Source organism: Dicentrarchus labrax, unplaced genomic scaffold, assembly GCF_905237075.1.
Source record: "Dicentrarchus labrax unplaced genomic scaffold, dlabrax2021, whole genome shotgun sequence".
NCBI lineage: Eukaryota > Metazoa > Chordata > Actinopteri > Moronidae > Dicentrarchus > Dicentrarchus labrax.
In genome coordinates, this window is record NW_026136706.1 from 2,671,753 (window position 1) to 2,698,108 (window position 26,356).

Here is a 26,356-nt window from a genome sequence, read left to right on the forward strand (position 1 = left end):
ATTGTGTGTGGATTTTACTCTAAAAGTTTACAGCCAAAAAATGAACAGAATTATAAATATGAAACGAATCTGAAAAAGAGAAAATCACAAACTTATTTTGACTCATTTAAACCGTTTCTGGACACTTGAAGAGTTAAAGGAGTTAAATTCACTGATTCTACAGACTGAGATAAGATTCAGTCGCTATCACCACCTACTATAAGAACCACGAACCAAACCCATCAACAGTGCACTGCAAAATATTTCCATATGAGGTTTGTCATCTAACAAGAACTTTACATTCATAATATCTCCGATAGCTCCCGAACACACACACACACACACACACACACACACACACACACACACGACACAGACACACACACACACACACACACACACACACACACACACACACACACACACACACACACACACACACACACACAGAAAAACAAACATTATCTGGAGGTTTTATATAAAAATACAACTTTTGGTGGCTTCATTTCAGAAACCGGCACAAAACTGACAGAATAACTTAAGAGACTTTAAATTACAACGTGATCCCGACAATCTCTTTGGTTCTTTAAGGCGAAACACGAAACAGCAACTTCCACACAGGAGAGTCGTAGCTAACCGTTAGCTCGGCCCCAAGAAACAGCATTTTAAAAGATGGTTAAAAGATAAAAGAGACAAATATTTAGCCACATATAAAGCGAGCTAATGTTCGAATTATATAGATTGTTGTTGCTCTGTAGCAAAACAATAAATAACAGCTGATGTCAATAACTAGCATTTTGCAAACATTAGCTTTCTGATGTTATTATTAATTACTGATGTTGATAACTTAGCTGACTGATTTACAGATATTTCTTTTCCTAAAAGGTTTTATAATAAAGATTATTGATCGCTGTGTTCGGAAAGCTTAAGATGTGACAATAAATGTCTCTTTTATCTTTTAACCGTCTTTAAAATGTGTTAACATAAATAAGCTTAGCACGTAGCGTATCTAGGAACATTTGGCCGAGCTGTTGTTGGTCGTAGTGGTTTTATTGCGAGCTCCTGTCACACGAACAGCGTTACCCAGAATTCAAAGTTCCTCCGTTGGCGGGATCCATCTCGTCCGGGCGGATTAGTTTCATTTCGGTTTTTACTTTAATTCAACAGAAATTTGATCGATGGGACATTTCAAGAATGTCAATAAAAACATTCAGAGACGGTTGCTATGACAACCGTTGTTAAGGTTTCCTGTGATCAATAACTTAAATATTGTCAGTGTTTGTTTATACTCTTGTGTGCGAAAGAGTTCTGCAGATATCGGACCCGTGTTTTACAGATACGCCACTAAACTACATCCACGGTTGGCCGTAGCCTTCATAAGCCCCGCCCCTTTTTGCCCTGTGCTCCAATCACAGTTGAGCAAGCCTCAGCCAGGTCAAAAGGGGGCGGGGCTTATGAGGGTCAATGGACCACTGAGTTTTAGATATAATAAATTAAAAATGGTCCCTTGTTGGGTAAAACAGTTTAGAAATAAACTGTTAATCTTCGTCATGGAAGTTGCTGTTTCAAACATTTCTATCCAACATAAATAAAGTCACTAGTTTATCTTTAAGCTCAAATATACACGTCAAAGTAAGGCTTTATATATATATATATATATATATCCCACAGTCCTGTGAGTGGATTGTAGTGATCGAGCTCAACTTGAGGACGAAACCACGAAGTTGAGTGTTTAAAGATGAATCCTCCAGACTGAAATCTGCTGCAGTAGCTCCACACACACACACACACACACACACGTTGTATGTTAAAATGTGTGTGTAATATGTGGGTTAATTAAGTCCAGTTACAGTCGCAGCCACAGTCCGTGTCAGGCTTATTATGGACGAGTGGTTTCCATTCAGTCAAAGTGCTCAGTGCTCCTTCAACCTGTGAGGTGGAGACAAACATTAACGCCATATTGATACGTTGGGTGTCGTTAAGTTTTACAGCCAGGAGCAATAAAACCGAACTTACTGTCCATAAAAGACAAGTAAATAAAGTATTAAATTACACATATTGTGTCTTAGAGCGACTGAAACTGCTGTTTTTATCATCTACGTTGGTGAATTAAGGATTTATTTCCACCAGACCAGAGTTGGTGATTGTTGGAAACACTAACAGAGACGCTTTTAATGAGTTTTATTTTATTTCTGTCCAGTTTGAAGCGTCTTTTATCTGCTCTGTAAAACAACTGGTTTTGTCTATGGAGTCTGGTGGACCGTAGCTTCCGCTGTTTTGGTCTGAGATGCTGCGACATTTGGTTCATATAACCTTTAAATCACAACATCTGGATCTTTACCTCCACATGTGAAATGAAGCTGATTAGTAACCGACTGTTGCTCGTGTCACTGATGTAACGTTAGTGGTTCGATTCACGCTGAAAAAAGAGCCGTAAGCAGAATTACCTCCGTGTGGTTGTGATGCTGTGAGCTAAAACAAGATCCCATCAGGAGACTAAATGATTTTAAATTGCAGGTCACTGATGGTTTTTCTCAGAACTGAGTCAGTGCCAGACTCAACTCATTAACCTGCAACTGTGTTTCATTAGTTCAGTGACCAAGTGTTACACCATAAATACTAAATATAAACTAAAAATCTAAACTTAAAGAAAAATACAATTTAATTTAGTTTTCTTCACAGAAATGAACAAAAGATAAGATATATATATATATATATGTGCATATTTTAATATTTAAGTGCATATGTTTAATATTTAAGTGCATATTTATAATATTTAAGTATATATTTAGAATATTTTTGCTGTTTTACTTCGCTGTCTGACAACCCTTTCTGATGGAAAATGAAGCTGTTATATTGATCTATTCTCTCTTCAAAGCCACCAAACTCCATTGACAAAAACAGTCATTTTACCTTGCAGCACACAGGAGTTGGCGGTCCACTGCTGTCTCGATTTGCAGCGACTAACGTCAGTTTGGATCCAAACTAATGTGTTAAAACCCTCAAAATTCACTTAATAACACAAACTAACTATATTGAGACAGCAGTGGACCAGCAACCCCTGTGTGCTGTGAGGTAAAATGACTGTTTTTGTCAATGGAGTCTGGTGGCTTTGAAGAGAGCATCGATCGATATAAACTCTCACTGTAAATATAGCGTACACTTGAACTGATATTGATTTATGTGGCTTAAATATGTTTTACAGTTATGAGACACTAACAGCAACAATAATAATGAAGAATTATTAACGTATTTACAGGATAAATTAAATAAAACACAGAACATTGAGCAAAATAAAGGGACTTACTCTACAGCAGAGATGGGACGGGATTTATTTGAGGTCAGCTCCTTTGTCACGAGTCGTAGCAAAAGCTGCACACACATACACAAAGTCAAATATTAGTTCATTCATGTGTTTTCCATTGATTATGTGTATTATTGTATATTAAAAACAAGATTTTAATAGATTTTTTGGCCACTTGGAGGCAGCAGAACAAGCTGAAAACACAACATCTGATATATTATCATTAGTTAGGGTACATCGACATTCATTTGGAGTCAATATTCACTCTCTTTTGGCTCTCTTTTAGCTCTGTTTTGGTCTCCACCACTATGTTTGCCAGATTTAACGACAGCAGTAACTGTAAAACCAAAACAACGAGTTAAAAACGGCTGCAAATCTAATCCGATGTCAGTTTAAAAGCAGCGTTTATAGTGCGTCGAAACTCATTTACAAAACACTACGATCTTTATGTTGTTTCTCACCAGCAGGGCAAAGAAGTCGGCAGTCATCAGCATGTAGAAGACCTGATCCCAGCCACCTGCAGACAACAGTCCAGCCAGCAGGGGGCCCAGTGCTGCTCCTGACACCACGAAAATACATAAACGTTTTTAATGGGATTTGTTGGGACACCATTAAAGGTCATATGGCGTTTAAAATCCTGCTTCCTGTGTTCTTTATTAGAAGTTAATGTCAGCACAGATACTGACCTACAGATCCCGTGCCGTCGATGATGGCAGTGACAGTGGACAGCGCTCTGGCGTTGCCTTTCAGGCTCTTGTGGGTCCCCTGGGGTCAGAGGTCAGAGGAGAGAGTGATGAGAGAGAGGAGGGACTGTGTGACGGCAGTTAATGATTGAGTTTATCGGACTGAAATCTTACCAGATCCGCAGACACTGCGGTGGTGATGAGGGAGTACGGTCCGTTGACGAGGCCTCCGCACACCAACAGCATACCTGTTAAACACAGACGCAGGACTCTTACATCCACCGCTCTCGCCCGTCTGACCCCCCCCAGCTCTGATAAAGTTCATGCGACTCCAGCGCGTTAATGACAATGTGTGTTGTGATAATTACACGACATCAGAGCTGCTGTTGTTGCTCAGCAGCTGCTTCTCGTCTGCTGCTGCTGTATCACGCTGCGTCACATAATGACATTCGCAGATTCCCCGCAGCATATTGCGAGGATAATGAGCCGCAGCTGTGACCATCATAAGCTCAGTGTGAATGAATGAAAGAGCCATCAGCCGACAGCCACGGTGTCTCTGCAGCTAATCAACCAATCAGGGCTGATGAGCTCCGCTTGGTACAGTCCTGCCGGGGCCATGAGACCTCATGTATCTGGAGCTCGTACAGGATCAGCAGCTGGACGCACGCTGAGGGATATTTTGCTCAAGTGTTGGTATTTATGTGTTCGTTTATGACTCCAAAAGACAAGATTCATTAATACACTTCAACCCACATAACACGTCTTAGGAAGCAGGGTTCTCACTCCTCTTCAGAAATAAGGATTTATTATGAATTAAACCAGGTTTTGTTGAGTTTTATTTTTGTGTCTGTCCACTTTGAATGAAGCTACGATGCTACGAGGTAATATTAGTGTTTTTCTCTATGGAGTCTGGTGGAGAGTGATATTACAGCCACTGAGTGAGTACAACGTAGATCATTTCCAGGATATTTGGTTCTTTTAATCAATTTCCAGGTGTTTCCATGACTGGAAAACTTGTCTCCAAATTTCCAGGTTTTTCAGGCTGCGTGCCTGGAAATGGTCCTAAGAATAAAAATGAGTTAAAGATGACGTCTAACAAAAAGACGGACTGACAACCTGAAGGCACACAGAGCGAGTTTAATCACAGTGTGCAGCGACTCACAGTGAGGGTCGCCAAAGCTTCACGGGGGTTTTTCGTGAGGGATTCTTGATTTTAAGACGTGGTAGAAATCTTTAAAAATATACACAGTAGGTTGATGTCTCAGCATTTGGTTCACCTGTGTGAAGTAAATTGTCTAATAGAATAATGGCCGAGCGTCAGGGAGGAGAAAACACTGAATTTAGTCTTTATGATTGTTAAAAACTATTAAAAGAAATACATAAAACAGACAGAGACTTGTATAAAAAGTTCCCTAAACAGGAAATAATCTGCTCAAAATTGATCCAAATCTCTGGTTTTACACAAACTTCCTGAGTTCACTGTTTGTGTTCATTGTGCAGTTTTAATATAATATGAAATATCTATAAAATATGTCACTGAGTCAGTTTAATACATGATTGAAAAAGGGTCCCTTAAGGAACTAGTGGTTTAATTCTACTCCACTACAATTATTTGACAGCTTAGATACTATATTAAAATAATTATTAAGATTTTTTTCTAAATAACATAAAAAAGTTGTGTGAAGCTGTAGACAGACAGAAAATTTAAAGGTTCCAGCTTCTCGAATGTGAGAATTAACTGATTATCTTTAATTGATTTAAATAATTTGAATGTATTTGTAATAATTTTGAGGTTTGGACAAACATTGTGATGGATTAATGAAGCAGCCTGTAAAGAAAGTGTGATGATATAATAATAACTGAGTGTCTTCCACACTGTGTTTGCTCTGTCGTATTGATTGTGTCCTCTGTGCTGCAATGAAGCCATCTGCTGGTGGCTCCGAACTGACTGAGGACACTGCTGCAGCTCTGGAATAATCTGGGATCTTAACACTTACTCATTTACATTTTAATGAATAAATGATGCTGTTCACAGTAAATCAAACAGCTCTGTAACATACCAGCCCTGGAAAATGGTTTTATTGTCCAGAAAAAGGACAGAAAAGTTCTGTTTACAGTCTGTTTTAATATCTTCCTCGTCAATGTCGCACTAGATGGTTCTTATTATATGTTGTTTTATCTGTTTCCTCCAGTTCAGTTAGTAATTTCCCACTAATTTCCTACTTTTTTAATATTTTTGATCCCTAATTTAATGTGTAGGTTGCTGCTGGATTAATAGTTTATTTCAACCAAAACAACATTTGGTGACTGTGGTTGAGTTTTATTTTGTTTCTGTCAAAACGACTGGTTTTGTTAATGGAGTCTGGTGGGCCTGAGATGCTGGTGCTCTAGTGCGACACCCAGTGGCAACTTAACTTTGTGTATATAACCTCTAATACAATTAAAATGTGTAATTATATTAAGTTAGCCAACAATACAGCCTGCTACTAAATTAGCTTTAAATGTTTATAATCTCTGGTTATTAAGTTAGTAACTCTTTAACAATCAATTAGTGAATTAAGTGTAAAAATATCAACAAATGGCCAAAACTTCATTACTTCAATGGACCCAAACACTAAAAACAATTAATTAAATGAGGAGATAACAGGAAGAAAACCAGACTAATCTTCACATTTTGAGAAGCTGGAGTAATTAATCCCTCTCATCAATCATTCAGCAGTGAGATCTTACCGATGGTCGGCCCCAAACCGAACTCGCTGATCATGGAGAATCCGTACAGCTGCAGGACAAAGACAAAGCACGACGGTCAAAACAGGATCAGAGTTCACGCGTCTGAATAAGTTATAGTTTATAAGTTTAAGAGGATAACTGGGTCTGATGAGTCTAGACTTTCAGTTACATCAGAAACTGTTAAAGATGGCATTAAATAAGAATGAAACTATTTATCAAATGCTCGGCTGTGTCTGAACTTCCTCCATCTTGATGCACTGACTTCAGCATTAGGGGCCGATCACACTTTTACCCTGCAGGAGAGACGCTCCGTGGTGCATTGTGGGATTTTATAGCCGGACTTTAAGCAGGAGACACACTTTTACTTCCTCTAACTGAGTGGAAATCTGATGGTCTCTCCTAGCAGAGGAGGTCGGACCGCCGTCTAGCCGACACGGTGGGAAATAAGTAAGAAATGTGAAGCCGAATTTACAAGAAGGTCCAAATAATAAAAAATCTGTCGTAGAGAATGTTTCACAAAGTTTATAAAGTTTCTCCTCACTCAGTAACTCCCAGAATTGTGCGATTTTTTAAGGGAGTCTGGTGATATTGTGGTAAGTAAGTGTTCACAAACATCTGCTGCTGATCTCAGCAGGTAAAAAGAGTCCAACAAGAGTCTTCCAGTCTACCTCTGCAAGTGGTTTAAGATAACAGATCACCAAAGAAGCAGGTTAGTAGCAGCTGTAAACAGGCTCTGTGTGATCAGCCCCCTTATATATCCATATTCATGTACCGCGGCATAGAGGTGGAGACTTACTGTGGGAGCAGCCAGCAGCAGCATGACTGCACAGGTGGTGGCTCTCTTCCCCAGTTTATCAGAGATCACACCTGCCAAGATCCCTCCTGTGCATTCACGGAGAGACGCAATGAGGCAGGGAAACAGCTTTCATATGAACCGTAACGCACAACACGAGGTAAAAGAAAACCTACCCACAATTCCTCCCACGTCAAACAGGGTGGAGAGATCTCCGGCTTTCTTGGCGTCGAGGTGAGCTGAGACACACAAACACACAATAATCGATTATTTCATCGTCTTTCTGGAGGTAATACAAGTGACGACACGCCGTACAGCGCGGCGATCACGCTGCAATACCCAGAATTCAACTCTTCACACTTCAGCTCCTTTCAGATGTGCACAACTTCCTGTGAGCTTTTATTTTGGTAGTGTCTGTCCTGGGTCCACTTTCTCTAATAAAACCTGTTTAATAAATCATGAAACACTGCAGTAACGTGCAGTAACGTTGTAGTTCTGTAACTGTTCACACCGTCCTGTTTCAGTCTCAGAGCTCTGTGGTCAGACAGGTAACAGTGAAGAACAGGAAAAGGTTGTAGTTGTCGTCTGGTCGCTCACCTGCTTTGGTGATGTAGAGCGGCAGCCAGAAGAGGAAGGTGTAGCTCACCAGTTTGGCAAACAGCAGACAGAGAGAGAACTCGATCACTCCCTGCACGGACAAACATAACAACGTTGTTTTAGAGACATTATAAAGCAAGTCCCAGGAGTTTTTCTTCACGATACAGGACAGAACTGGCTCACAAACAGTCCTATAATCTAACTGCAATCAGCTCATCCTACCAACAGTTTCAAATAAAATACAGCTTTATGTAGGTGAGTAAGGAGGTAAAATACAGTTAAATATTAAATTTCCAGGACGAGCGGGAACACTTTCATAATTCATATTTTTACGATAAGAATGATAATTATCTGCAGCTCCTCCTCTCAGCTTTACGGAGCCTTAAAGTGAGTTTCTGCCCTCGAGTCGGGCTAAAATAATCAGCTGCTGCAGGATTAAAGTGTCCACAGATTAGATCTGGTTCTCTGACTCTGGGGTGCTCGGAGGGATCAGAGGGATCAGATGGATCCTCTCTCGGGTGCTCCTCATTGGGGACGATTGGCTGGTGGCCCTGGAGTCTGGAGGAGCAGGAGCTTTATTTTAGTGCTTCATTCTTTGAGGAGGGAGGTCCTGTAGTCCGCTGCTTTGTTTCTTAGTTTAGTTATAAGTTTTATTGGAGATAAACATATATACGTAACTATATATAACTTAACTCACTCTTTACCTGCTTCCTCCCCAGCAACCCCTGATTTCTTATATTATCTCCTATAATCATTATTTAATGTCTTAATTAGTTTATTTTATAGTTTAGGTGAGGAAGCTGTGGGTCCTACGGCCTCCATCCTTCCCATAGTTTCTGTAATAACTAACTATCAGGAGTCTTCTTTATATGTTGCTGCTCACAACTGGTTTATTTTGTGGCTGTAACAACCTACAAGAATCAGCATTAGGTCCATGGTTGTAAATAGAAAAGCAGGCGTATGTAGTGGAGCGAACTACACCTTTTATATGGTTCTTCTGCACAGCTTTCTCTTTCTCTTCTTATCTTTATCTATTTATTTTTTGAAAGTACTTTATTTTTCTGTGTGATTTCTGTGTGATTTGAATAATTGTATATTTGTATATTTGTATTTGTATATGTATATATTTTTATGCACCAACTGCACCAGGTCACATTCCTCGTAGGCATAAAAACCTACTTGGCAATAAACAAATTCTGATTCTGATTCTGATTCTTCTGTGGAGCGTATTGTTATTTATTTTTGCTCTAGTTGCAAAGAAACATTCATAGCTGGAACTGTGTGTTTGCTTTATGTCAGCACATCTGATATTTTACACACACACACACACACACACACACACACACCAATAATAGCCTCATTTTACACATGATTCATGATGATAAAAGGTACAGAAATATAGAAATGAATGGCTGAAATGGCATATTGTCAGTAGGGAGAGCTGTGTGTGTTTATGTGTGACTGACTGGTATACGCAGGGCTCCCATGAAGCTGATGGGGGACGGCTCAGATTCCCTCTTCACCACCACGACCGGCTGCACGGGGACGCACACGCTTTCTCTCGGCAGCAGCAGCTCTGTGTCGTAGCTCTGGAGGAGAGAAAGGGAGGGAGAGAAAGGAGGAAGGTAAAGATCAGCAGCTGCAGGTGTTTTCATGCCTTAATGCAACCTCGTCCACCTGCTGCATTAACAATGAATCATTCACAGTACCCACCGAACACAACACCAAGACCTTTAATTCTGGGAAAACACCAGCACATACAGACTATCAATGCAAGCATTAATTAAGAATTGGAGTAGATTGGCAGGGTGTCGTATAGAGCAGTGGTTTCCAACCTGAGGGGGTCGCCAGAGCTTCACAGGGGAGCGAGGAAATGTTTAGATTATTATTTAAGATCTAAACTGAACACAAAGTGTATTCATAGAGGCTTCACTCTCTGATAAACAGCCTCATCCTGCTTTAGAAAACAACCAAAGAGCTGATCGAACAACGATAAGAAAACACTGAATCTGTCAGAAAAGAAGAATATTAAGTCTGTATGATTGTTAGAAATGATAAAAATACAGAATACAGACAGAGAATTGTGTAAAAAGTTCCTAAAAATATCAGGAAAACTCATAGAACTCTTTGGTTTTACACAAACTGTACTGAGTTCAAAATATCCCTAAAACACATCCTTACTCAGTTAGAGTAATAGAAAAGGCTCCCTGAAGGAAAAAGGTTGGAAACCACTGATGGTGACTGACAGGTACTGTGAAGTCTTAAAAGAACAATCAATGTGGTAAACCCAACCGTGATCATAATTTCAGAAAGAAACCCTAAAGGCTGAATCCAAATGTCTCGAATCCAATCATCCATCACGTGTGCAGCTCACAGACAGTTTGTGTTACTGATGAGCCACAAACAGACATTTGGATTCAGCCTGTGAATGATTTTTATCCCAAATAAATCTGCTGAAGCACTGGAGCAACTGACCTTCCTGTTTTGAACACTATCCTCATAATAGTAGCACGCCTGAATGGATCACAATCACATGTTAGAGTGCAACTCCCTCACTTCATTATTCACACCTGTGCAACCTAAATCTGTCCACACAGGGGCTGTTTGTTGGTTAGTTATGTTCAGATGTAGGTGGGTGGATGCATCAGCTTTATATTTTATATAAGTATAAGTCATTTTCCAGGACCTTTCCAGGACATTTTCCTGGAGTTTATCTTGACAAGACAGAACAACATCATGATCATTAATTAAGACTGTATGCATGTAGATATGAGAATTTTGCTATTACAGGACAACGTAGATTATTTCCAGGATATTTGGTCATTTTATTCCATGTCTAGGTGTTTCCATGAATGCAAACTAGAGTCTGCACATTTCCAGGTCTTCCAGGATGTGAGTTTGATCCCAGTGGGATTCTTCCAAGCTGACTGCAGTGACTTCTTTTTATTCTTTCTTATTGTAAGATTTTATTTTTTGCCAATTTTTTTTTCTTAAATTCAGCTCAATAAAGTGACCAAAATACTTATTTTAAGAAAGTCTATCTTAAATAAGTGAGGTTTCAACCCCAGGTGAGGGGGTGAGGGGCTAAGATATTAAAAAAATCCAGCACAACGTAGATTTTCGAGTATATTTGATCATTTTAATCAATTTCCAGGTGTTTCCATGACCGGAAAATTTGTCTCTACATCTCCAGGAAACCCTCTCTTTCTGTCCCCTTCTCACTGTTTCATGTTGCATCTGTAATCTCATGAATATTCAATGTTATAGTGGGAAAGAACTAATGTACAGTAACACCCACCGACCTGGGTTTTGTTGTCCTTGTACTGCAGATAAACCTCAGTGTGTCCGTTCATGCCGTTCCTCTTGTTGGGAACCTGCTTAAAAGACACAATAAATCACATTATTATTCACACCTGTCCCACTTCGTTCAAGGTATTAAAAGGATAAGAGAGACACACACACACACACACACACACACACACACACACACACACACACAGGTGGAGACTGTCACCATGGCTACTGCTTCCTTTACACTGTTCACTAATGGGAGACACGTGTGCATTTTATCTTACACCTACTGAAGAATGAACGAAAGTGTAAATAACTAAAGGAAAGTTAAGTTTTGTTTGTTCATTTTGTGAAAGTTTATTTTCCTGTTGTTGCTTTGGGCTGCTGAAGCATAATCAAACCACGAGGAACCTTCTGAATGAACCTTGTTGTGTAAATGTCCTGTGAGTAAAACACTCTGTGATACCTTCTGTTATTAACACGGTCTGAATACTGGATTCTGATTGGCTGCTGGGTGTCCATTACTCCCTGATGTAAAATATTGGTATTGATTTGGGGACAATGACACAGCTGATAGCTTCTAATGTTCTTGTTAAACATCCTGTCAAATTCTATTTACTGTTTGTTGACGTATGCAGTGTTATTGACTTTGAATCTTAGTGTAACGTTAGCTCTCTGGCTCTGATTCTGCCAGGTATTAGGAAGGACCTCAGGTGTTTCCAGGTAAATGGTGTCGTAGCTTGTAAAAAAAACTTTAGATTTTGATTGAAAAACAAATGTATAAAGTATATAATAATGAATGAACCAGATTCCCTGACTTTCTCTGTCTGGATCGGCTGTGGAAGATAAAGTCTAGAAGCCGTTTTAGACCTAAAAGTTTAATTATTTATGCACATTTCTTTTAAAAATCGAACAATATGACTCAAAGTGACTCATGGCAACAGCTACATGGTACCGTACTAACAATGGCCCTCTGTGGTGAAGCCCACACACTCCCCCTCTTGTTGGGAATATTGTGAAGGATGACTCATGCGACTATATCACTTATTCCACATCTCTGTGGACCAGAGTTTATATAGTTCCTGTAATGTTTATGCACCGCAAGCTGCTGTAATAACACCAGAATCAACTGATGCTCAGGATGTTACACAGCAGTGTTTTAATTGTACCACGCAGGATCTGCATTCATTGTGGTTCTCCACTCACTTATTGGGTTTTTTTTCCTTTTAATTTAATCTGTTTAACTCGTAATAATCCTATTTTATTCCACAACAATCCAGCAATGGGTGTGATTGGATGATTGGATTGTGTTATACATACAATAACACTAACATAAAACACAAGCACACAGAAGAATAAGCTCATTTAACTGGAAAAATGTTAATTACATAAAAGATTTAAAGTAAAACTAAAAAAACATTCTTAAATCAAGTAGTTTTAGTCATTTTAAGTGACACTGACTTCATTTTTATTTGTACTGTGAAAAGAAAATACACAGTAAACTTAATCAGGAATCTTTTTTAACTTACAAAATTGAGTTTTTATAACTTAAAATGTTCAATTTTCATCTATTTTTTAAAATAAAATAACTAACCACATTACAGTGAGAATACAGAGGTGAAAGGGAGCTTGTGTTCACATTTAATACAAAAAAATAAAGATAAAAAGAACTCACGCTCTTGCCGGGAGAACAGTTTGGAGCGTGTATGCTTTTCAGGTCGTTTGGATCTGGAGGGAAACAGATGCGATAAGGTTAATATGAACAGCTCACAACCATAACCGGCCAATGAGGAGGCAGCACTCACGCTCAATGAGGAAGAGGAAGCAGATGACGCCCATGGCGGCGATGATGAGCCCCGGGACGATGAAGGACAGGCCCCAGTTGGAGGAGACCCAGTATCCGGCGATCAGAGAGCCCAGGATGTTTCCCACTGAGGTGTGGGAGTTCCACAACCCCATGATGAGTCCACGTCTGACGGGAAGACACATCAGGGCGTTAACGAGTCCTCTCGACCTCCACGTGTTCCTGTGAGCTACGTCTTTATTCCTCTTTCATGTTTCAGCTGTTTTATTAGTTTCAATGGTCACACCTCCACTATATTTAATGTTTACGTTCTCGTGATTCACTAAAATGAGAGTGAACACTTCTTTTTCACTCTTGTTCAGCAAAGATGAGAAATACTATCAGATTGATTATTTAAAGTCCACATAAATTGATAGCTAACTAATTAATCTTTCCTCTGTGTCGCTAAAAGTTGAAAATTGATTGACGGGTGAATGTCAGGATATTATTGGTTGAAATCAGTTAGTTCATTTTGATATAAAAATACAAAAGGCTGAGTTTTGTAAATTTTTGGTCCTAAATTGTTAAATAGGGGAACAATATAACTGAGGATATATATATATATCTTAAAGGGTAAAACTTATATTTTACATACATTTCCTAGTGCTGCAACTTCACATTAAAAGCATTTAACAGGCGAAACACGTCTGTCCTACAGAGGAAGAGGACGTTACCTTCCTTGGGACAATAATGGACATTTGACATAAAATATCATGAATATTATTTCTATTTTTCTGTCTATTTTTGAATTTTCTTCACTTTCTTATTAGGATTTTACAAAATGTGAAAAGCCTTTACACAAACAGAAACACAAGTTGACTTTTATTTTGTAGTAAGCTAGTCAGGGAGTGATAGAAGAAGAAGGAGCAATAGTTTGTTTTAACCAGGTACCAATACCAGTAACTGTTCCTTAACTGTGATCTCAGTATTGATCCAAATAATCCTGATTAGAGCAACTTCTTTCCTAAATAACGACGGTTTAATACTGAGAAATGTTTCCCCGACACCGACACTGAAAGGCTTTTAAAGGGTTAGTTTGGGCTTTGTTTATGTGAGGTTGGATCTTTACCTTCCTTTTCCAAACCAGTTGCTGATGCAGGTCACTACACTGGGCCAGCCAGTGGTTTGCACCAACCCATTGGCCACCTGAGAGGATGAACGAGGACAGGATTACAGACACATGTGCAGGTAAACACGTACATAAACATCCCTCTGTGGTTATTTGGGTCTCACCTGGACAAATATATAGAAGCCCAGGCTGTGGATGTTGTAGACGTAACCCAGCCCGAACAGGCAGGTGAACAGGCCGCTGGTCAGCATGCCCACCGTGAGGTACAGCCGGATGGGCAGGCGCTCCCCGATGATGCCGCTGCGTGGGCGCACAGTGAGGACGTCACATTAACCACAGACACTCATCGTTAAGGCTCACAAGCTTCACCGAGGAGATTAAGTTTCAGTTCTGTTTGTTTGTCTCTTAAGCTGTATCCACTGGGGACTAGAACTATCTGGAGATTTATAGTAATTTATTATAATTGCAGAGGTTGTTTGTGATCTTTATCCTGTGCCGTATCAATGCCACGTCACATTTTTCCGCTCTCTGAACTGACTACAGTTTTCCTCTGACAGTACCATCAATTTGGCCACAGCGCAACTGAAATACAATATAAATTCTCCAGGATAACACAAGTTATTTCCAGAATATTTGGTAATTTTAATCATTTTCCAGAAGTTTCCATGACTAAAAACAGTAGTCTCTAAATTTCCAGGTTTTCCAGGAAACCCTGTATGAAGTATGTATATATATATAAAGTGGTATTTTAATGTTTGAGAGTGGTGCTTATTGTGGAGTGGCAGGTGGAAAGAGAGAAGGTGCTGCACATTACAAGACAAAACAAAATTGAATACCTTATAAAGAAAAAGTTTTAATATGTTTAAATGTTTACTACTATTAAGACTAACTGCAGTGAATTAAAGGTTTATTTCTAGTTTGAAGACATATTAAAGGAAAGGATCAGGCTCAGGTTTGAGCTCAATACAGCCGATGAGTTAAAACACTATCAGCTATTTATTTGACCAATTTAATGATCTGCCTCCAAGGAAAAGAAACAGCTATAGAGCCAGAATATTTACACATGGTGATTGTTGGAACAGTGGAAGGACTCATAAACAGGTTTGGTGAGTTTTATTAAGTTTCTGTTGAGTTTAAATGAAGTGTGGTTAAAGATTGTTTAACAAGGTTTCAGTTCAGTAAAAGAGAGAAACTTGAATTTGGTTGTATTTTTTTTTGTTTTAAGATGAAAACACGTGTTTTTCTTTTCCTTTCTTGACATTCGGTGAGTTCATTTTCTCTATTAAAGCTGTTACTGGTGTTCAGGTTGCTTCTTCCATCTGATTGTATTAAATACCTGCAGCATCTCCACAGCAGCAGGAAGCCATCTCTTACCTGAGGTACATTCCCACAGCATAGGCACAGAGGAAGGAGTAGTCCATAGCTCCTAGCAGCTGCTTGTAGTTCCTTTTATCTGAGAATATAAAGAAGAGTCATACACAGAGAGAGAGAGAGAGAGAGAGAGAGGTTTAGTTCATCCTGACATGAGTTTATTTGTCTTTATGTTCATGTTCTTCATGTACTAAAGTATAAAATATCCAGAGTGGATACAGACCGAAAGGCTTCCAGCTACAGTCCATGTCTGCATGGAGAGACGGCGGGGAGGGCTGCTGGCTGCCGCCGCCGCTGGAGGCGATGGTGGCGAGCTCACTGAGGGATGTGCAGTTCTTATGGAGCTCGCTCTGTCAATAAAAAACAACGAGGGAAAGATGTAAATATCCATCTATACCTCCTGAGGCAAGAACACGTGAAACTTGTTAATGATATATTACGTTACAGACAAAGTCTTTTACATTAAATGTTAAATTCAAGCTCTTGCCAGATCACACAGCTCTGATTCAGCCCATCAGTGCCAGCTGGATCTCTGTATACAGAGTTTACACCAATATTAACGCGTTACACATCAACCAGCAATGCCTCCGAGGCCCGGTCCGTCCTGCCAGTTATCGATTAGCTTGTCAACCCCTGTATGGTCTAAGATTATTCTCCAACTGCATCCTGTGCAGACACCATCAAATTCATTCAAAACATTTATCTGAGAGCAAATGTCACATAAATAAAAGTAGTGAACACAAACCAGAATCTGGAGAATCCAACCTCCACCTGATACGTCTGTTTCAACAAACTTCTCTCTTTTTAAAGCTAATTCTGACATTCTGGAAGAAGGAGGAAGTTCCTACTTTTAATCTGTGGCTCAATGAAACGAACAATAAGGTTCTCTCTGAAGAATAAACACAATCTGATCTGGCTGCTACCTGAGACAGTGACCTGAACCGAAGCCGACACCAAGAACTTACCACTCTGATATATGTAGTAACCATTCATTCATTTAACATGTACGTAAAAAGACAGATAAACAATATGAATAAAGGATAAAACCACATCAGTGCTAGTGATGAATGTCCTGTAAAGTATTTAAGAATATAAACCACTACCATCTGACATCCCGGGTCACATGACTCTGCAGCAGCAGTTTTTATTGGCTCCTGCGGTGGAAGCAGCGATTGAAATGCTAATGTTCCAGCGCTTGCACTCGCTAAAGTTCTACACATTTATGTATATTTATTAGTTTTTATGGGAACACTGTGCAACAACACTAGTACTCTCTGCACTACATTCCCCTTTGCTGCTGTGTCTGATTTGAGTTTCTCCTACGGGGGATCAATAAAGGAACATCTTATCTTATCTTAGTGAAGAGGAAATAAGGTTGTTGACACAGCCCTGTGGAGGTAGCTCTGAGTGTGTGAGAGTAGTTTTATACTCTTTATTAACCCCGTTTGCCTGCAGGACAGATCGGAAATAAAACTGAAAGGAACAACTCGTCTACAGGCAGCGGGGAAGGAGTCAGTCGGCTGTTTTTAAAACAGAAATATAGGTGCATATAGGCGCTAATTTTGGTGTAAACGGCGTATATGTAACACAACAAATCTCACAAAAACAAACTTTTTATGGCCATGAAGTGTGACTGTAGCAGACTGTGTGTGAACTGTTTTTTACTCTTATTTTGGAAGGTTTCCACTAATTTCCTTGCACTGAACACATTGAACACACTGTTCCTTATTAAGGTTTACTGGTGTTGTCTGTGTGATACAGATCTTAGAACCAGTAAGTTCACACAAACAGGTTCATTCCTGGGACAAAGCTTTTTATTTTCAATGGAAATCTGAACTGCTTTGAGCCCGGCTGGGAAACTCTGGGTGTGTCCGAAGGTCACCTCTCTGCTCATGTTTATGTGTTAAAGTGCCAAATGGGGACAATAAATTTTGAATTGGGTCGAGTTCTGAGTGAGAGTTATATCATAAAGCTTGGGCACTGCCAGAATACTGACCGGCTCGGTTGGTTACGTTTCCTGTACCTGATCTGCAGGTCTCAAATAAACACAAGAGATCTTCCACAATCAGCTAAATATTCGACCATGACATTGAAAATCTTTCACATAACAGTTAAGCTACGCTGTCTGTACTCCAATACAACAAACTCTCTGTTGACTTCCAGCAACAAGTCACCTCAGCTCTCTCGAGATTTCAGAACGAAGGTGCAGAAAACGCTGTTATGTCGTGTTGACAGACGTCAATCAGTGGCAAAAACAAGATTATTTATTCGTTTATTGGACGTATTTTGACGGTGCAAGGATTAAGTTGCAGTCACTTTTGCAACTGCAGTCTGCAGCGCTCTCACTCCAGATTCAAAACTTACTCACTTCTGACACAAAAACATAAAAAAATAAGATCCAGTTTGAAAAATACTAACAATACTTTAGTGTATGCAGATGCACGTGAGCTCTTTGACGTGGTTTCTAATACAAAAGTGAGCCTATGGTTACCTTGACGATGCTGATGGGTTTCCTGGAGAGGTGGAAGCTGGTGTAGAGCAAGAAGGTGAGGATGAAGGTGAGAGCTCTGTACCTGCAGAGAGGAAACACAAGAGGGCAGCACTGAGACCTGAAGGACCAGAGAACAACCACCACCACCCCCCCCACCACCCCGAACCACTGAACCTCTGAACCGAATCAAACCAGCATGTTGAGTTTGAGGGAGTGACGGGGGCACAGCTCACATGCACACTTGACAAACATTACTCCACAGCAGGCAGAGGGAGCAAGTGGTATTTAAGGGATGTTTGTGTAACACTGACAGACATATTAAGCCTTACCCGGTTCCTTTACATAATGAGCAAATACATTAAACCTACATAATGAGCGGCCAGAATGAGTGTGACGCACTCCAACACTGATTCGACATCCCACATCTGGCTGACTGCGATTACAACACACGTCAGACAACTTGTGAAATGTTCAGGCACACAATGAGCCACGTAAAGGTGTGGCTGACATATGACCTGTGATTCTGGAGAAAGGCTCCTCGTAAAAGACTACATTACAAAGACACACATTAAGCAGTAAAGACAGAGAGACAGCCACAGAAAACACATCACACACGGCAAAAAGAAAGTAAAGAAGTCTTGTTTCTGGAAAATTTGTCTTATTTTTTGTCTAAAAAGAAAAATAATCTTCTTAAACATGAGCTGCATTAGACAAGTAATCTTATTTTAAGAAAATACTTTGTCTTAATAAGATGTTACAGCTAATATTGAGCTCGATTTAAGAAGTTACAACACTGGTTTTCATAATATCCCAGCAGAGGAACAAATGTAAATATAATAGTCTAAATAAAAAAATTGAAATATAAAAATGTTTCTGTTTCCTTCATTTAAGACAAAGTCACTTATTTTTATTCTGCTGTTTCAAGAAATTGTGTCTTATTGTAAGATTTAGGTACAAATTCTTAAATTCAGCTCAATAAAGTGACCAAAATACTTATTTTGAGAGTCTTAAATAACAGATTAATGGCATTTGTTCCAGTTTTAAGGCCAATTTCTGTCTTTAAGTGGCTGATTTTTATGCTGGTTTTAGGAATTGTAGCTAAGAAAAATTGTCTTATTCCCCAGGCATTAATTGTTTTAACACAACACAAGAGAATTGGATTATATTTAAGAATATCTGGCTTGTTACTGCAGTACGTGTATCATAAAACAAAGGTGACAAAGCTATCTGCACTCCTGACAAAGCCAAACATTCATCTTTGTCAGCATTACGCCCTTCTACTGTTTCAAAACACACAGGATATCCTGCAATATGAATGTGTGCTTTTAATTTGAATTTTTACTGTTTGCTTTATCTCTCCGTCGTGTTTGCACTCATCTTTGTGCTTTTCCATTGAGTCAGTGTTCAGATTTGATCAGCGCTGATATGAAACACATGAGTCTGGCTGTGAAATGAACTTAGGTTTGTTTGCCATCCTGTGTGTGTGTGTGTGTGTGTGTATGTGTGTGGTCAGCGGTAACGAGGAGCTGGACGGTAATCATCAGCAGTCGAAGGCTGAGCCAGAAGTCTTCCTCTCATCATCAGACGTTAGGTTGGTTCTTCAGGCTCAGCGGCGATGCTGGAGACGGACCAAAGAGCGGCTTTTGAAGAAGTGGACACACTCTGACGCAACATCTGGACGGCGTGCTGTGAGCCTGTTCCAGGACGGCAGGCTGACAAAAAAACAACAGCTGGCAAGACTTCGCTTTAACCCCCAGCTGTCAGCGACACACTGGGAGCTGAAGCTGCACATGAAGTGAAAAACACTCTTTCATGGCTGTTTTACTGAAGAGTGTTAAGTAGTGGGCCGAAGTCTGTTCGCGCTCCATCATGTGATATTCTTTGAGAAGGTGGTGAAACAGTTTAAAGTCTAAAATCTAAAGCGTAATGCAGCAGTGCCCAACCTGAGGGTCGCCAAAGCCTTCTTGATTTTAAGGGGTGCTAGAAAACTTAAAAAACATCCACAGTAGGTCTACATCTCAGCGTTTGGTTAACTTCTAAGAAGAAAAGTAAATGTAAAGAAAATTAAATTGTTTAATAGAACAATGGCCAAACGTCAGGGAGAAGAAAACACTAAATTTGTTAAAAAAGAAGCTGATTAAGTCTGTATGATTGTGTTAATCAAATAAAATACAGAATACAGACAAAGAATTGTATAAAAAGTTCCTTAAACAGGAAATAATCTGCTCATAATTCTTCCAAATCTCCTGTTTTACACAAACTTCCTGGATCATCGTACAGTTCTAAATATAATATGAAATATCCATAAAATAAATAACTTAAACAGGTCGTCTGTTTACTGAATGATAGAAAGAGGGTCTCTTCTGGCATAATAAAACAACGTGTCAGTAGCTAAGATATTATATTAAGATGTATATTAGATTGTAATGTGCATGGAATAATGAAAATACACTCCACAAACCGATGGGTTTAATTTGGAGTAATGTTACAGACTTTGCTTTAGGCTTTAATCTTTTTTACATCATTTGTTTCCCTGGTGGATTTTTTCTGTTTTTTTTCACAGACATTTATTTAATTTCCTTATTTTTACGATGTTTTACATTTCTATTGTTTTTATTGTGTTAATTTTTTTGCACAATTTTATGGTTGATCATTTTGTTGTTTCAATGTGTTCTGTGAAGCACTTTGAGCTGCATGTTTGTATGACAGTTGCTGAGCTGATATAAAGACTTCACTGACTGTGGGACAGTAGAAACGTTACAGATAAAAACAGCACAAACATCCAGTCAAACACATATTTGTGTAAACACAGAAAAGACGTCGGTCCACTGTAACGTTCATATAGTTTCACAATGCGTTGCCATGAGATCTCCGCTGTGTTCACTGCTCTTTGATCTCTACGGCAATAAAACCTGGTTAGTTAGCAGCACTGTGACGCAACACTACCGGCCTCCCTGCGCCTCCTCCCCTTGCTCTGCAGAGGGACACATCAGGGCTCCTGCAGGCTTCAACAAGTCCAATTTAAAAGTCCTATTTTACATCCATACTGGCATAAAAAGTACAAAAGATATGAAGTAAAATTAGTATTGATTCCACGTCTGACTCGATTTGTAGTCAGATCAATACAAACTCCTCCCCAAAACATATTTAATTACGGTTTCTCAGAGGTTTTTGGGAAGAAGAGACACACTCCTAGCTGTTCCTGGAGCAACTACTTCATTATCTTTTGTCAATAAGTATGAAAAATGGCTGTTTTGATCGTAAAAGGCAAAAAAGTGAATTTTGCTAGTGTGGAGATTTTGGGATCCTGAAAAAATAATAACAGTTTTAAGGATTATAACAGTGGCATTTGTTATTACTTGTGTTTGTGCTGTGTTCCTCTTTTTTTTGGTCTTTTTTTGTCTCAACATATATTTTAAGAAAACATATTCAAAAGTGACACTGCAAAACAAAACTGTACACAAGTTACGATAACTTCATTGTTATTATGCGTTCTGCATCCATTTAAAATTAAAAGTCCTCTAGCGATTCCTCAATAAGGCTTTTATTGTGAAATATTTGCAGGAACGTGAGTTGGAAAACTTGTGTTTTCGTTAAAATGAGACGTTTTTATCTACATGTAGTCCGTCATGTTTGCACTACATTTCCCTGCACTGCTGTGAATTTGAATTGATCAATAAAGGAACATCTTACAGCTTAACATACACAAGTCTTCCTAACAAATAAATAAATAAATAAACACATTTCCTTTATATACACAGACACACACACACACACAGCAGCATGAATTGGAAATAAAGTTGAAAAACAGGAAATTTAACACTGAAACTGAAGAAAAAGAGAGTCAAACTGGAGAGAAACCTGAAACTACACATACTAGTACAGCTTCAGCAGGAAAAAGAAGACCTTCTGAACAAATGGTGGAAGAACAAGAAGCTTTTGGATGAAATACAGTAGAAATAAGATCTGAAAAATCTGAGCCCAGCTCGTATCTCGCGGTACACGGATGGTTTCCCAAGCATGCGCTCTTAATCCACAGAAGCATCCTGCACATAAAGCCGCTATTCACCATCCCCGATGTGGCCCGAGTGCTCTGCTCTTTGACACAAGCTCTCATGTCTTTAATGGATACTGTATATGCTCCGGGAGGGTTACATATAGTGGAGCTTTGTCGCGCACTGGGAGAGCTGAAATTCACCCTCTGGATACAAGCTGAGCAGGTTTTTTAATGTTTTATTAACCGGTTGTATGAAGGCGGCTGAGGACATGAGCTGGCTTTAGAAACAGCACCAGGTTTTGGTCTTTTATCTCTCGATGTAACTCGCTCTAACAGACTGAGGCTGAATAATAAAACATAGGAGAATTCCCAGCTAGTTCAGACAAATCCCAGTAATAACAGGGATGTTAACTGTGTGATAGCTGGGACGTCTTTTCACTTGTGATTCCACTTCTCGTCCAAAATGCTGCTCTTATTAAAAGATTAAAAGATCGGTTAAAAATTTTCCAAATTTTGGAGGTCCAGTGTTTAACATTTAAGAGGATCTATTGTCAGAAATGTAATATAATATTAATATGTATGTTTTCATTAGTGTATAATCACCTGAAAATAAGAATCGTTGTGTATTACATGTTTGTTATTATGTGTTCTGCATCATTTTAAATTCCTTAACAAGTCTTTTATTGTGAAATATTTGCAGAAAAATTAGACATTTTTATATACGGAGGGAGAAGGTCCTCTTCTCTTCTAAAACCAAACATTAGGCTTGTTCAAATGAGCCAAACTGAATCGAATTAAGAAATGAATGTTAATTAAACATAAACGCATTTGTTTGGGACTATTTTCAGTGGCGGACTAATCCAGATTTGGTACTCTGGATGGTTTGTTCTGTTTATTGTGTAATAATATGTAATAACTTTATTTTAATTATTTTAATTTGCTGCCTTCAGTGGACTTTTTTTGTAACTTGTGCTCAATAAATAAAGATTATTATTATTATGTGAAAATTAAACCACATTATAATCACTATCTTGTTGCTGTTTACATTCACACAAATACAATAATGTAGAATTATCTCCTGGGTGTATACGTGTCTGTATAATGTGTATTCATTGCTTTATTTTATATATTTAATATAATTTAATTATCTTTATCTCTGCGTGTGCAGCATGAAGGAACAGCAAACTTTCATTTCGTTGTACATCCGTGTGTTACATGAAGATAAACACACTTCCCTGATATTACACCATTATTATTATGTCACCCAGAGCAATATTGTGGCTTAAGCCTTCATCAGTGATTTACTCTCAACTGTACTGACGAGCTAAGTGCAGAACTTCCAGTGCGACAGGGTGTGTTCGCTCAGCTCAAAGCCATCCAAAGAATGTAGTATGTCCTGTCCTTCACAAATTAAAACTCATACCAACGATTAAAAAAATCAAACATTCAGACTCACCACTGGTCCCTGTCGAAGGACACCAGCAGGCGGATCCCTGGAGGAACGGAGGCCATGTTTGGATGCAAATATTGACGATCTACAGCGACGCTTGGCTGACGTGAGTTCTTATGAGGTGGAGGTGGTCGAGGACGTGGCGGCGCTGCCTCGGCTCATCTCGGTCTCAGAGGAAGCTGCTTGGAGAGGACACATGTCTCACACTGGGAGCACTGGAGCTGGTCGGGGGGGGGGGGGGCTATCTGAGAGGATGACGAGAGAAAAAGGTCAAAATTAGCACAAAGCAGCAGGTTTAACATTTTGTTTGTACTGTTGAGCTTCACCGTGTCACTCTCCAGCAGACATTATAGGTCAGAAACTAGAGATCTTCACCTGTTTTGGTCCATAAAAGAGCAGAAAGACAAACTACGACTAACAACGTTGGATCTACTGATTATAGTTAATCATTAAAGTTAAAATATGTGACCAATCAGCATCATAATGAAGTGCTGTAGTTCTGCAGAGATTCCCCAGCCTACAAGTCTCCAGATTTAAGAAAAACATGTTGTTCGGTACAGAAACCCCCGAACAAATGTCACATATTCAGGATTAGTCAATACTAGAGCTGCACTGTATGTCAAAAACATCATATTGTGATTATTTTGACAGATTTTGCCTCATGATTCATGATTAGTGTCAGTTTTGCTTCATAAATTTCACAGATTAAATCTTGATTAAACAATCTTAACAAGATTTAAAGGCCGGTGAATCTCTGGAGCACTACAGTACTTTATTATAACGCTGTTTATCTACAGTAGGTCAGTTTGGCTCTCAGCTCCGACAGGCTTCAATAGAGCTGGCACCAAACTCCTTTATGATGTAATTGCCCTTCCTTCTGTTTCAGTTTCCTCAGTTTTACCCCTGAGGTTTCATCTCACCCTCACCAGACCAGCGGCTCCTTTACCCGTCTCAGTTTCTGGTTCCCGGAAATAAAAACCTAACGCAACCGAGATTTAGACTTTAAATAAGGGCTGCACAGTTAATCGCGATATTACCGAGATCACGATGTGTGTCCGATAAGCAAATCACAGCAAGCTGCAATTTTTTGATAAAGAAAAAAAAGCTTCTCTAAGTCTTTATAATGATAAACTTTTGACTTAGTATCAGAAAGTCATTGTTTTTAGATATTAAATCAACATTTTGAGATAGTTTTCTAATTATAATTATATTAAATTCTCATTATAACTGGCAGGAATGAGCGTCCATATGATTATAATTAAATACTGTAGTTCTGCAGAGATTCTCTCAGCCTGCAAATCTTATAAACATCTGTAAGAAAACATTAGTGTTTTGTTTTGTTTGTTTGTTAGAGACCCCAACAACAACAATAACAACAATAAAAACAACAACAGCACAATTTTAACAAAAAAAAGAAAAGGATCATTCCCACTCATCTTAAATCACACTTTTCCAAACATAAGCACAAACACGAAGCATGCCTCGCAGCCATACTTTAAACCCTTTGTGTGTTTGCAGAGAGAAACTTCACACACTATCTGAGGCGAGCTACTGCACACACTATCTATGTACCAATAATCACAACGTGTGGGATCGATAATGTTTTAAAGAAAAGAAAAGGAGGTGAGTTAGCAGCAGAACAGCAGTCGTATCTGGAAACAATGCGGAGGAGGAATCGCAGGCTAACGCCGAGCTTCCTCCTCCGGTTAACGACAGCTAGCTAAACCGCACCGCGGCTGGTGATCAGTCGCCCGGCCGACGGTGGCTCTCTCCTACCCGGGCACAAAGGCACCACATCCCGCCGCCTCTCCTCCACTAACACCGCTGCGTACAGCCGCTTACCTCGTCCCGGGAACGGCCGACTGGGGTTGGAAACGTCGGTTTGTGCCGTCAGTTGAGACACATATTAATGTTTCCTCCACTTCCTCGTATAGAGAGAGAGAGAGAGAGAGAGAGAGAGAGCGACTGTCACCTCACACACACACACACACACACACACACACACACACACACATTCCGATTTATGTGCGCTGAGAGGACGCAGCTGCCCTAACAGGGTTTGTGCTGTCTTAGAGGGACACCCCTTTCCACTCGCTTCACAGAGACGTAGTGAATATAAAAAAAGTCTTGTTTGAGCCATACGACACAAATTTCACTTCGGATATTGAATACACACAACTCAAAATCTGACAACCTGACAACATGCGGAATTAGGAGGACAGTAGATAATAGATAGATAAACTTAGCACAAAAAGTAAGGGAATTTGTGTTTGGTAGATTATTTCTCTGTGGTAACAATGCTTTTTGGCAATAAATCTTATACTGTTGGAAAGCCTGTTTAGTTCCCTTTCAAATGGTGCCCCATTTGAAAAGAACATGCATTTGTGGGATGAGCAGCAGCGCTAAGTATGTGGGTTGCGCCCATGAAAAATTTGCCAAATCTTTTCTGCCAATGCCAAACAGGTTATTTTGCTGTTGCTATTGACACTTGTTTTGAGCTTCTGGTACCCCCAGGTGCTGCCAATCACTCGCTATGCTGATTGCTGCACCGATAGAATAACATCTTTTGGTGGAGGCAGTGTGATGGTGTGGGGCGGCATCTCCCTCACTGGAAAAATGAGGCTTGTCATCATTGGAAGCAATCTCAATGCAGAGAGATGACATTCTGCAACCAGTGGCAATCCCATATCTCCACACTCTGGGACCGAACTCTATCCTCCAAGATCACAACGCTCGCCCCCACAGGGCGGGGTTTATC

The 26,356-nt window shown here is 39.5% G+C and overlaps 1 protein-coding gene across 4 annotated transcripts; it reads right to left on the reverse strand.

The window, feature by feature from the left end:
* Window positions 1–957: 957 nt before the first annotated feature.
* Window positions 958–25,556, reverse strand: slc37a1 (solute carrier family 37 member 1). 4 transcript variants are annotated; one of them, XM_051402887.1, is made up of 21 exons: window positions 25,441–25,556; window positions 23,605–23,843; window positions 18,152–18,233; window positions 15,884–16,010; window positions 15,664–15,742; window positions 14,454–14,589; window positions 14,290–14,366; window positions 13,183–13,349; window positions 13,053–13,105; window positions 11,389–11,463; window positions 10,562–10,600; window positions 9,553–9,675; window positions 8,087–8,177; window positions 7,666–7,728; window positions 7,493–7,578; window positions 6,697–6,745; window positions 4,141–4,214; window positions 3,970–4,048; window positions 3,745–3,842; window positions 3,287–3,351; window positions 958–1,908 (listed from the first exon to the last, which is right to left on the reverse strand). In XM_051402887.1, exons 2-21 carry the CDS (start codon window positions 23,658–23,660, stop codon window positions 1,893–1,895), a joined length of 1,635 nt encoding a protein of 544 aa, XP_051258847.1. In that variant the 5' UTR covers window positions 23,661–23,843; window positions 25,441–25,556; the 3' UTR covers window positions 958–1,892. The 4 variants fall into 4 exon arrangements, with proteins under 4 accessions (XP_051258847.1, XP_051258848.1, XP_051258849.1 ...); XM_051402888.1 differs by having other exon boundaries at window positions 11,389–11,460; window positions 25,441–25,555; XM_051402889.1 differs by lacking the exon at window positions 10,562–10,600 and having other exon boundaries at window positions 25,441–25,555.
* Window positions 25,557–26,356: the final 800 nt, after the last annotated feature.

What these genes read in the sequence shown, in the direction of transcription:
- slc37a1 (XM_051402887.1), bottom strand. Translation starts at nt 23,660, where the DNA reads ATGGCCTCCGTTCCTCCAGGGATCCGCCTGCTGGTGTCCTTCGACAGG. An exon ending in AACCCATCAGCATCGTCAAG is followed by an intron (nt 16,011 to 18,151) that starts GTAACCATAGGC and finishes TTTTATTGACAG; the next exon opens with AGCGAGCTCCATAAGAACTG. An exon ending in CCGCAGTGTCTGCGGATCTG is followed by an intron (nt 4,049 to 4,140) that starts GTAAGATTTCAG and finishes CTCTGACCCCAG; the next exon opens with GGGACCCACAAGAGCCTGAA.